This window comes from Rhineura floridana, chromosome 13, assembly GCF_030035675.1.
Source record: "Rhineura floridana isolate rRhiFlo1 chromosome 13, rRhiFlo1.hap2, whole genome shotgun sequence".
NCBI lineage: Eukaryota > Metazoa > Chordata > Lepidosauria > Squamata > Rhineuridae > Rhineura > Rhineura floridana.
This window is the reverse complement of record NC_084492.1, coordinates 38160060-38172652: the sequence shown is the minus strand read 5'-3', so window position 1 is coordinate 38172652 and position 12593 is coordinate 38160060. Positions and strand designations below refer to the sequence as shown.

The 12593-nt window shown below is 48.7% G+C and overlaps 1 protein-coding gene across 8 annotated transcripts in view; it reads right to left on the bottom strand.

Annotated features, from left to right (window-relative positions):
* Positions 1 to 12593, bottom strand: part of PIEZO1 (piezo type mechanosensitive ion channel component 1 (Er blood group)) — a 147783-nt gene that overhangs the window by 15597 nt on the left and 119593 nt on the right. For 5 of the 8 annotated variants that reach the window (XM_061594542.1, XM_061594543.1, XM_061594548.1 and 2 more), the window contains 11 exons: positions 12383 to 12454; positions 10504 to 10620; positions 8568 to 8668; positions 7456 to 7549; positions 7189 to 7275; positions 6279 to 6451; positions 6045 to 6166; positions 4783 to 4968; positions 2319 to 2577; positions 886 to 1074; positions 34 to 286 (listed from right to left, as the gene is read on the bottom strand). In XM_061594542.1, the coding sequence (XP_061450526.1) occupies positions 34 to 286; positions 886 to 1074; positions 2319 to 2577; positions 4783 to 4968; positions 6045 to 6166; positions 6279 to 6451; positions 7189 to 7275; positions 7456 to 7549; positions 8568 to 8668; positions 10504 to 10620; positions 12383 to 12454 (1653 nt within the window). The remainder of the gene's footprint in view (positions 1 to 33; positions 287 to 885; positions 1075 to 2318; positions 2578 to 4782; positions 4969 to 6044; positions 6167 to 6278; positions 6452 to 7188; positions 7276 to 7455; positions 7550 to 8567; positions 8669 to 10503; positions 10621 to 12382; positions 12455 to 12593) is intronic. The other 3 variants (XM_061594544.1, XM_061594546.1, XM_061594547.1) reach the window with 3 other exon arrangements.

Genomic DNA, 12593 nt, shown 5'->3' with positions numbered 1-12593 from the left:
CTTCTTCCCCACATCAGCACCAGCACCACGCACCTTCCTCCACCTGCTCTTTCTTCCGAGCCTTGCTCTGCTTCTTCTTCTCCTTTCTCTTTCGAAACCGTGCGCGGATCCCCTTCCGCACCTCCGGCTCAGGCTCTGCCTTCTGACCTGCTACGCTTTCTGCCTCAGCATCAGCTTCCACCAAAGTCCCGGCCTCTTCTTTGCTCTCCGTCGAAGCTGATGGTTCAGGTGCTTCAAGCTGATGTTTGGCCAGGACGTCCTCCTCATGATCCCACAGCCCGTAGCTCTGGTGATGAAGGACAGGCAGGCAGGCAGGCAGTTCAGAATGGATTTAGCAAGATTGATATACTGCTTAACTTAAAAAAATCTCTATCAGTTTACATAAAATGGTATAAAATATCCATTAAAAGATAGCAATAAAAACAGACTTTAAAAAACAGTAAGCATGATAAAATTATCAAAATATAGATAAAAACCGACAGATTTTAAAAACAAATGTACACAATGAAATTGCATGACTGTGTAGACAAAAAGCTTTAAGTAGGTGCAGGAAACAGTACCACAAAGGCACTTGCCTAACATCATGGGACCACAACTCCCATCACCCCGACCATTGGACTGGTGGGAGATGGGAGTCCAACAATGTCTGGAGAGCATCACATTGGCTACCCTTGGACTCAGGTTTAACGCTGTACTCAATCCCATACCAAGCTTAGGAGGAACAAGTCTCCTGGGCTGCATCATCAGCATCCCTCATCTGTTGCCATAGTTACCAGGGTCTCCCCAAGTACCACTCTCTGTCACAGGCTACTCCAGGTCTATCTAAGACTGCTTTCCCAAGGCAGGTTTCCAGCCTCACACTGAGGGTTCCAGACTCACTCTTACCAGGAGCAGTGACCGGTGGAAGAAGAGCGCCATCAACTGGATGAGGTCATATTTGAGGTAGTTGTCTGTTTTCTCCAGGCCTAGGATGCGCGGTGGAAAGAAAGGCCTGGCCTCGTAGCGCACCAGCGTGGTGTAGCTATTCCAGGGGAAGAAGCCAAACTGGAAGAGGTACTTCACAACCACCATTACCTGTGTGAGGAGATTGGGGAGAGGGTCAGAGACAGCCTAACCAGGGGGGACATTCCTGGCACCTCAAGAAGCTGCAGGCAGCAAAACTTAAGGACAGGTGTATTACAACTGCTCCCTGCCCCCCCAAGCCTACAGGAATATATATGTTGACAAATACTGTCTCATGGAAAGGAATTTAGCAGTGAGCATCTGATTTACAGTAGGGCCCCACTCATACAGCGGGTTATGTCCTGGACCCCCGCTGTAAAGTGGAACCCATTAAACAGAATGGCGCATGATGCCCGAAAACCGCCATAAAAGCGGAACAAGCGCCGTATGAGTGGGGCTTTATTCTAATTGCATCTAACTGAGACCGCCGTATTAGCGAATTGCTGGAAAGCGAAGTGCCGTAAAGCTGAGCCCTACTGTATCTGATTTTTTTAAACACCCTTCATCAATGAAGGTCTCAGGGCAGTTTACACATCTGTCTGGTCAAAACAGCAAAATACACAAGAAAACATTAATATATAAACTAAAAATCAAGTTAACAGTCCTGCTATAAACAATCCAAACCATTGCAGCAGGCATCCTAATAGAAAATCAAACAACATCACTTTGTAGGCACGTACAGAAGGTCGTCCGTACTATTCAGCAAAAGGTCAACAAGCCAAGCTGATTGCTCTGTAAAAAGAGCCCAATCGGGACAAACCAGAATCTGTCCATCTCTACTTGGAATCACTTCAATTCCAAAATCAAAAGCCCAGCAACTCTCTTCTGCTTGCCTCTAACGCTGTAGACCATGGCTGGGGAAACTCAGAGCTGGGGTCCAAATGCAGGAAAGGGCCAAAGCTCAGTTGCACAGCATCTGCCTTGCATGCATTGCCCCTGCGTCATCCTCTCCTTGAGTGTTTGCACCTGGCTGGAGAACATCTTTAAGCTCTGCTAATGCTTTTTGCTTACACATACCTGGTTGGAGGATACAGAGAGGCATGCGAGTGTGTGTAGAAACTAACCTACTGTACAAAATATAAGATTTACATTCACTGCCCTGCCCACTTTTGCCTCTGGCCCTGCCCACCACGAGCATGTGGCCCCTGGAAGGTTGCCCAGAAAGGAATGCGGCCCTCCTCAGGCTGAAAAAGCCTCCCCTCCCCTCTTGTAGACCCCCATTAGGATGTAAATCTTCATGCTCCTGATTTCATTTCAACAAGTCAAGGGGGATCATAAAGACACTGGTCTCCCTGCCCCGAAAAGGGCCCCCCCACCTCTGTGTAGATGATGGCAGTCATCCAGAAGCGCTTGCTGGGCCGCGGGATGGACAGCATGGCCCATAGGAAGATCAGGATGGGCAGGACCACTGAGATGACAGATGCCGTCACCATGTTGTTCAGGATGATGATGAAATAGCACAGCAGGTCTGAGTGGCCAGCCACAGAATGATAGCAGGCTAGCAGCAGCTGCAGGAAACGGTTCTGGGAGTGGTAGAAGCACTCTGACTCCTCCAGCTCTTCGAAGGAGACATGCCTAGAAGGCACAAACCAAGGGGGACAGGGAGAGAGAATGCCAGACTGGCTAGGGTGAACCAAACCAGGAAAGCCTGCTAGGATGGCAAAACTGCTCCCTGTGCTGTGGCTGCGTGCCCTGACGCCACACAGATGATCAGTTTCTTGCCACCCTTGCTTATAAAATAAACATCTTCCAGAGCTCTTTTTTTGCACTAGCCCTGCACTCTCCCATCTGTAAAATGTAATCTGGTTACCAAAACATGCATCAGTTGGCAGTGTTATTATCTGCTCCAGTGTGGTGTAGTGGTTAGAGTGTTGCACTAGGACCTGGGAGGCCAGAGTTCAAGTCCCCACTCAGCCATAAAGCTCAGTGGGTGACGTTGGGGACCAGTCACTGTCTCTCAGCCTAAACTACCTCACAGAGCTGTTGCGAGGATAAGGTATGGAAGCAGGAGGACCATGAGTTCCTTAGAGGAAAGGTGGGATATAAATGAAATAAATAAATCAACAAATAATTTCAGTTTATATACTTTTTTTAAAAAAGACACATGGGAAGCTGCTTTATACCCAACCAGATGCTTTGTCTATCTAGCCCACTCTTTCCCAGCCTGGACCCCTCCTTCAGGATATTGGGACTGATGGAAGTTCTAGCCCAAAACAACTGGAGGGCACCAGGTTGGGAAAGGCTGATCTATCCTTTATGTCTAACGTTGCTGGCAGCAGCTCTCCAGGATTTCAGACAGGGTCTTTTCCAGCCCTACATGGAGATGCTGGGAATTGCACCCAGGACATTCGCATGTGCTGCATCAATGAACTACAGCACTTCCCCTGAACATTGATCACTGCAATCACGTATGATCAACTGGCTTTCATTTTTTGTTACTGTTTGGGATGCATTTTGCTCTGTATATATTGTTTTTGCTTTTCAATAAAGCCATTTTAAGGAATTTCCTGAAAATGGAAAAATAGAATATAAATGCTTTTAATAAATAGATAGATTTGTACTTGTCATGCACTTGCAATGTGTGTGTGTGTGTGTGAGAGAGAGAGAGAGAGCGCTTTGAGGACCAGACACTGAGTCCCCAGCAAAGCTTGACTGTAACCAGGGCCACCACAAGCCAAAATTCTGCAATACCCATCCAGGAATGTGTTCGAGAGACTCATTTACAGAAATGTGCACGGAGATCCCCACACCACTGACGAGCAATTGCACTGCAAGATAATGCATCTTTGCAGGGCTTGCCAGAAACAGCACTTACTTGCAGATGCTTGTGTATGTGGGGAAGAGGCAGTGTTAGCTGGTGCCCATTAGTACTGATGGGGAGGAAGGCAAGGAGGCCAACAGTTGGCAGAGCTAGAGCCAGCTCGTTCTGGTTTTGACCCCACCCTGCTGAGTTCTACAAGGGTACAACTGAGACTAAGGAGGGAGGCAGGAGCTGGCAGCCGGGGCCACCCCCTGGGCTGGTTGCAAGTAAGAAGGCCAGCAGGTGGGGGCTAGACAGTTAGGAAAACCCACCGCTTCTGGCTTGCTAAGAGAGCACGCCAATCCAGCCAGGGAGCCTGAATCCTCACTTTCTCCACCCACCCCTCAGAGCTGAAAAGGGTATTTTAACCATCCTAGAGCACAGAAAAGAAATAAGTTTTCCATATCTTGTGAAACTGAAGCAAGTCAGGCTAACAGGCAGACCTCCTTCTGCACCTATACCTTGGATGGGGAGCCTCAAGCTGGGGGGAGGGGGAATGCATATGGCCCCTCAGGCCTCTCTGTTTGGCCCTTGGGACTCTCCCCAGGCTACACAATGGCCCAGATACACACCCCTCCTTGAGTGCCTTTGCCTGGCTGGAATGTGCCCTCGACCTGCGGTGACAACCTCTTGCTTGCTTGGAAGATGGATGCAGAGAGATGTGTGTGAGTTTTGATTGGCTGGAATATAGCCTACCGTACAAAGGCAAGAACCTCATCCATCGCTCTGCCCATGTTTGCCCCTGGCCCCGCCCACCACTCCCCCCCCAAAGACTGGCTATGAGGGAATGCTGAAGCCATCTGCCTAAAAACAGTTCCTCACCCTTGTCCTATCTATCTATATCCATCCAGCCATCGCCAGCCAGCCAGCCAGCCAGCCATCGTCAGCCTGCCATCGCCAGCCAGCCAGCCAGCGTCCTGCACACATGTCACCCCACGAAAATACCCTGGCATGCCTTTTTCCCAGTTCGGCCCCAGTACCTGCTCAGCAGCAACTCGCTGGCCGTGCGGGGACGGGCCTTGGAGCAAGCCAGCAGCTCTTGGGAGCTGCTGGGAAGGAGCCCCACGTCCTCCCGGGAGCCCACGGCAGGAATTTGCTCCTCGCTGGCGCTCTGGGTGTCGTAGCCAGTGGTGTAGTTGCTGAGCACCTCTGCTCCTTCGCACCCGCTGGGGAGGGCAGCAGGAAAGAAGAAGGTCACGTGCCGGCTCCCAACCCGAGAGAGCGGATGTCTCCCATCTTGGGGTGGGAGGGCAAAGGGGGAGGAAGCAACCTGCCCACACCCCACTGCAATTTATTGCATCGATTATCCATTTATCTCATTTATGGATCACTTCCTATGAAGCATCTTGGAAAGATTTTGCAATATGATAATGAAAAGTCGTTTAACAAGATTTATATCCCAGCTGAATTTAAAAGAAAAACCTCTTAAGGAGTTACTTAAAATATAAATTAAAATACTCATATTAAAACATATGTAAAATCAACAGACATTAAAAACAAGTAGACTAATCAAATGATAAAAAATTAGATAAACAGTGTTTTTAAAAAAAAACACCACCACCAAAATGTACATAATAAAATTACATGGGTTGTATCCAATATTAATTCTACTCAAAGTAGACCCACTGAAATTGACAGGCATGACTAACTGAGGTCCGTTAATTTCAATGGATCTACTCTGAGTAAAAATTAGTTGATTACAAGCTCATGTCTGATCAGGCTCACCTAAACAAAAAAGCTTTTAGCAGACATAAAAAAAAAGCTTTTCACAGCCATCGAAAACGGCTCCCCGAAGGCGCCTGCCTATTATTAGCATTAGGGAAAGGAGCGCAGGACTGTGCTTTTGGGGACTGAAGGGAGTTCTGGAAGGCACCAGGTTGGGGAAGGCTGATTAAGACCAGTGAAGAGAGATTCTGAGGGACTCAGGCTCAACACCCACCTCCAGAATGGGGTCATTGTCCAGGGAGCAGGCCTATGCCTTCCTAGACACAACTGATCCTGGATGCTTGGCTGTGGTTACTAGGACAAGAAAGGCAACCTGCATGTGTTCAGGGGCACTCTTTACTCAATTGCTGCTTCACCCAAATCCCAGAGTTTTGAATGCAAGTTCAGGAGCAGCCCTTTGCTTGGATGAAGCCTCACCAAGCTCACACAGATCCCACTGGCGACAGAGAGAGAGGGCCCCACACAGATCCACAGGGGGCTCTCGCCTCCCCCCAGCTCATCGCCCCTATGCACCTGCCTGGAAGCCATGCTGTTTGGAGACTCTGCCGCCGTACCCGGCAAGGCGGTGTCCTCTGAGGTATCGTCTGTTGCTGCTGGTTGGTATAGCCTGTCCAGGACGCTCCTCTGAAACTCCTCGGCCTACGTAGGGTTTAACATGCTGTTAGCAGATGGATCTCGCCTCGCCTCCCTCCATCCGCCACCCAAAAGACTCCTTGCTCTCCCAAGCCTGGTGGTGCCTAGCTAGGCCTACCTGATGCAGCTGTTGAGTGAGCACAAATCTCTCCAGGCCCAAGACGGTGGACATCTGCTCGTGTTCCTTGGTAAAGGCGCATAGCCACCGGGTCAGCCCGTCCACCGTGGCTTGGCACAGCACCCACAGGAAACCCAGCATGTTCAGCACCCTCTGCACTACGTTGCTCTTAACTGAACAGAAGAAGAGTCCGGTGGTTGGAGGAGGCCACAAGTCGGTCTAGTCCACCATCGCTGCTCCTCACAGTGGCCCAACCAGATCCCCTGCCCCCAGGAAGCCCACAAACAGGAGACATGGGGAATATTCTCAAACACACACACCCAGCTATTGCTGCCTAGCAATGAGGGCCGGCTCTACCATTAGGCAGCAGATGCTGAAGGGTAAGGAAGAGCAGCAAGACACAGCTGCCTGTCAGGCAATCTGCATTACATCCCTTATGCCTTTTCTCCCACAACTGTCTTCAACATTATTATTATTATTATTATTTATTAATATGCTGCCTTTCATTTCAAGAACTACCACCAAGGCGGTTCATAAGCAAATAAAAGCCAACAGCAAAATGACAAGAATAAAACCAACTACAGAAATACAACTACCTGTAACTAAAATAAATAATCAACAAGCCCATTAAAGCAGCACACCTGTTAAAACAACCATCAAAGCAGGAGATTCAAGTCAGGAGGATCAGGGGAATGCTGGCCTAACAGGCGTGACTTCAAGAGCCGGCAGAATGCTAATACTGATGGAGCCTCCCATATTTCAGCAGGAAGAGCATCCCACAACACTGGCACCACCAGTATGTTTCTGGTGTGTCTGTGAAATAGGCAGCTGCATCCCCCCTTCCACCTGAATGTGGCAGGCCAGCACACAGGCACCTCCTTCCTGAGTGTAGCCCAACTGAGCAAGTTACCTGGAACAGCTTCTTCTTCCTCCTCCTCCTCGCCGCTGGTTCTGTCTGTCAGTTCACCTTGTTGGGGTTCCCCTTTAGTTGAGTCACCTGCAAGGCAGAGAGGCTGGTCATACCCTCCCGCTTGGCCTGGCACCTCGGCACCAAGTGGGGCGAGGCGTCCTGCAAATGCAGCACCAAGACAGCCATGCAGCAGGGGTCGACTTGGAGGGGTTCCCGCTGCCCAGCCCAGACAAAATGGAGAGAGGAGGGGAGCACAGGAAGACCTGCCTTCGGCCTTCTCCGTCTCTCGCTGCTTTTGTTCCCGTTGCTTTCGCTCACGTAGCGCCGACTTGGTGCTGGTCATCCAGGCCTGATAGGCCAGCTGGAAACAAGAGACAAAATATAGAAATGAGAAAACAGGAAGGAAGAAAAGGCATGCCACTTTGTGCTTGGAGGCATGAAGACTTCACATCGATGCAGCCTCTGTCTAAAAACATCCGAGAGGTTGAAGATGCAACTAAAAGCCAAAGCAGGTTAATGTAGATGGCAGACCTACCCACCCACCACCTACCCACCCCACTACATGGTCCCTGCTTTGGGAGTTTAATAATAATAATAATAATAATAATAATAATAATAATAATAATAATAATAATAATAATAATAATAATAATAATGAATTTATATCCCACCCTTCCTCCTGAAGATACTCAGGGAGGGAAACAGAAACAAAACAAATCAACATGAAAAAAAGCATACTAAAAACAGTTAAAAATACTCAAAAAATTAATTACAATTAAAAACATCCTAAAACACAATTAAAAACATTCTTTCACCAGTGATCATTTGGACTGCAGCCGTTTAGAGTTCACTGGATCTTCCCCTTGAAACGTGTTTCCGTTGTGTCAGGGAACAGCCCTCGGCTGTGTAAAAGAAAGTAGCCCTCTGCAAAGGAGTGCCTTTGTGCATGACCAGAGAGCTCCCCCTCATTCATAAGCAACCACAGATGGAATGACCCATCAGGGATCGGAAGTGGAAAGGGGAAGACTGCTTCCAAAATAGAGAGAGAAAAGAGAGAAACTATAGAAGAATTAGATTTTGCACCTTGTCTTGCAAAATGATCCTGCAGGCCAGCCTTCCCCAACGGGGTCCCCCTCCACATACTTTTGACTACAACTCCCATCAGCCTCAGCATCATATGGCTGCGCTGGCTGAAGCCAATGGGAGCTGCTGCAGTCCAAAGCATCAGAGGGGACCCCGTTGGGGAAGGGTGGAGTGAACTCATCCTAGTCACCTGACACCTTGTGCCTACCTCCCAGGCCTCTATCCTACCTGTCAAGTAGGACAGGTCCCCTGCACAGACTGTTCTAAGGGAGCCAGTTTTAACCCTGCCCTCTCACCTGGAACGCACTCTGCTTTGGCGGCCTCTGATCCTCCAGGACCGACTCCTCGTCCTCCTCACTGTCTGTCTCAAACAAGAAATAATCTCCCGAGTGCAGCACTGGAACAAAAAAACCCCCAGCATCAGGCAGTGCTCCTCCTCCTCCCACCCTCCCCACCAGCTGTAGTGGGTGGCGTGTGGAGAGCTCAGAGCTCACTTTGGAACACAGACGTGCAGGAAAAGGAGCCCAAGTAAAGTGTGAAGTAAAGACCGCTAAAAGAGGGGTGCATAGAGATGGGCTATTCTAGTAATCAAGGCGAGAAGAAGAAGCATGCAAAGAGCCCGTCTGGCTTCAGATTGGTGAATGGCAGCTCTGGTTACAATCCTGCTCTGCTGGGCACTGAACCCCAGGCCCTCAAAAGCCAAAGGTCTGGATTGCTGCTGCAGCAGGATGGTGCTTGACCAGCGACACAAGCCTGGCCTGTCTCCAGGTCCCCAGAGCATCTTTTGGGATAACAGGTTGGGCTATAAGCACTGCTGGGACATCCTGGGGGGAGAGAGTGCGTGTGTGTGTGCGTGCAGGGCCATCTGAAGTCATCCACAGAGGCCTTTCTTTAAGTGAGGGTAGGTAGGAGTGACCTCTGCCTGAAATGCTCTTCACAGCTCCATGCACCTGGCGCATGTCCTTATGACCTGCAGGCATCCGGTAGAAACAATTTTATTTATTTGCCCAGCCTTTTAAATCTGGGTTTGTGTTGCTTCACGAGAATGCATTTTATGCCAGGGGTGGCTAACCTTTGTTGGCCCCAGAGCCACATGCCAATAGTGGGCGTGATCAAAACACCCACACTCACACATGCTCGTACAAGACACAAAGTGCAGATCAGCTGAGGAAGGAGGTTATCACCCCCTTCTCACTCATCAAACTGGGGAGGGGGCAGTTTATGTTTCCCACCAGGCTACTGTGCCAGGCAGAGAGGTTTAAATCTCTCTGTCCAGCCTGGGTGCCATATCTACTTCTGTTTCTCTTGCTTGGTTGCTTTCAGTGCCAAAATTGGCCAAAAGGGTCTTGAGGCATCAGGAAAAAAAACTTTTTATTTGAGGGGGGTGCGGGGGAGGTTAGCCACCCCTGTTTTACACTGTCTGAACTGTTAGTATTTTTAGTGTTTGGGATTTGATGCTTTATTTCTGCCTAGGCAGTTTTCTGCCTAGTTTTAGTGTTCTTATTGATAATTTTTTATCCTTTTGTGTGTTTGTTTGTAAACCTCCTTGAAATACGACAGGATTACAAAGTGTATTACACTTTACACACACACAGACACACGAACACAGGCCTTGCTCCCTCCTCTTTGCTTCCACCGTGTGCTACTCCCCCCGTGCAATGGAATCAAGATACCATACCATGGAAAAACTCATACTACATTTTCTTGATTTCCACCACTGGGTGGGTGCAATCATAAAGCACACAGAATCGCCAAAGAATAAAGGAGAGGGGTATCAACTTGCGGAGACAATTCCCTGATCTGTGTGGATCGTATCAGGGGTGTTCACACTTTACATTCAATGAGGGTACAATCTTTGTGTCTGTGTACACAAGTAGTTGAGCTGTACACTTGTACAGTTATTCACAAGTAGCATTTGGCTTGTTCACACATTACACTCAACACAGGTAACAAGATGCCTCTAAGCATATACAGGTATTTGTGTAAGAGTGTACCCTTGTTGATTTGTACAGCTCAGCTACAGACTGTACACTCATGTGAATAACTGTGTGAGTGTACAGCTCAACTATTTGGGTACACAGATTGTACTCTCATTGAATGTACCATGTGAACACCTGGCCATTGCACGCTGAAGAGGACTTACAAGTCAGGAGGGAGCAGGAATCTGGATGGTTAAAAACATAATGAAATGGAGCACACACTACTATCCTTGAATGTTCATGCAGACATTACCACTGTAGTGCCCCCTCTTCCCTACAGTGCGTCTGTCCACCCTAGAAGGGGCAGCTATTTCCTGTCTGGAAAGCAGAGCAGATGACTCTGGGTCGCCCTCAACTGAGCGCGGTGCTCCTCGTCGCAGGGAGGGAAAAAAGCAGAAGAGATAACTCTGAACAACTTTGCACTTTAGTAGTAGTGAAGTGATGGCAGTGTCTGCTAGCAGCCATTGCACAAGCGTGTGATGCTTTTTCTTTGTTCATGCAAACGCAGCTTCTGAGCTGAACCACTCCACACGCAGCATGCCCTACCTGCTGAAATGTCCTCAATAGGTAACATCGGAAGTCACTTTATACTGAGTCAGGCCTCTAGTCCATGTAGCTGAGTACCATCTAGACTGCCTGGTAGGGGCTCCCTGGGTTTTTAGGAAGGGGTCGTCCTGAACTGGGGAACTTCTGCAAGCAAAGCGTGTGCTCTGCCCCTAAACTATGAAGCTTCCTCAGTAGAGGACAGCATGTGCATTTTCTGTCTCTAACGCATGCAGTGCTTTTGCACAACTCTCTCAGGACTTCAGCAAGACAATGGAGCCAAGGACCAGAAGAGTTTGTGGGCTCTCCAACACTGGAAGCCTTCAAGAGGCAGGACAGCCACCTGTTGGGGATGATTTAAGCTGGATTCCTGCTTCGAGCAGGGGGTTGGACTCAATGGCCTTATAGGCCCCTTCCAACTCCATTAGTTGCAGCTGTTGCCATTTGTATGTTGATACTGAAGAGGATGTTTTGTTCAGTTTATTGTTTGTTGTCATTGTTGTTTTAAGATGTTTGGACTTGTACACCGCTTACGAGTTTTATTTAAATATAAGCGGTATATAAATGGACTAAATAATACATAAATAAATTAGTCTGTGATTCTAAGACTTGTGCAGGAGAATTCCCCAGCAGATTCTTTCAGGTGTATCCATTCCCCACAGTGCAGCCCTTCATGATACCCCAAACTGCCACAACTGTACTTAGGAAGTTGTCTTATATAGAGTCGGACCATTAAGTCCTCCTAGCTCAGCACTGTCTACACTGACTGGCAGCAGCTCTCCAGGGCTTCAGACAGGGAGTCTTTCCCAGCCCTTTCTGGAGGTGCTGAAGATCAAACCGGGGACCTTCTGCATGCAAAGCAGATGCTCTGCCACTTAACTAACGTCCTTCCTGGTCCTCAGCTGTTGAAATCTGGAGTTTTGCAGACCTTTACAGGTTGACGCTTTGTTGTTTTGATGCCCAACAGCTGCAAGTGACCTCTGTGTTTTAATGGTTCTGATATTCCTTACAGATATCTGTGCTTAAACTTCTGGAGGAAGGGCAATTCAGAAATGTAGTAAATAAATAAATAAAAATGTTAGCAGGCCCTGTACTTTGGGAAAAGGACGCCTGACCATCAGGGAACCCGAAAACCTTGCAAGCCACAAGCCTAGAAGGAAGGAACGCCAGTTTTCACAAGGGCTCAAGGAATCTCAGGATTTTATTATTATTTCTAGCACAAGTTTCAAGCGCAGGAGCGCCTATGATATTTTTTAGCCCTGGTTCAGGTTTGCGAGGTGAGGTGGGGAGAAAAGATCGCGGATACCCACAAAAGTGATCAGCCGGTGCAGAGTGGAACATGCACGTGAAAGCTGGAGGACGAGCCCTCCTCTCCCCAGGACAAAGTAGTTAGAAAGAGACAGAGAGACCCCAGACTAGTGATGAATCAGAAGAGCTGCATGCAGAATCGAAATGTTGGAGTTAACCACTGGGATGGCTTTGCGTCAGCGATTACCCCACGCCAGCAGCAGAGTTAGGGCTGCTCTAGAGCAAGGTGAGATGAGGTTAGTGTGCCCGCTGAGCCCGTCCAAGCTAGGGCCAGGCAGTACCTGTGGCATGATCCTGCCAGGGGCGCCACCACTGCTTCCTCTGGCGAGAAGCATCCTTCTTGGTCCCTGACTCTGTGGAACGGGGCACAAGGAAGCATGAAGAACCTGCTGTGGATCTCCACCTTGTGCGTTGCTGCCAGCTGAGCTTATGGCAGGTCACAACCTCCAAATACAGAGAAAATGCTATCTTCTGTGAACCCACAAGCCTACG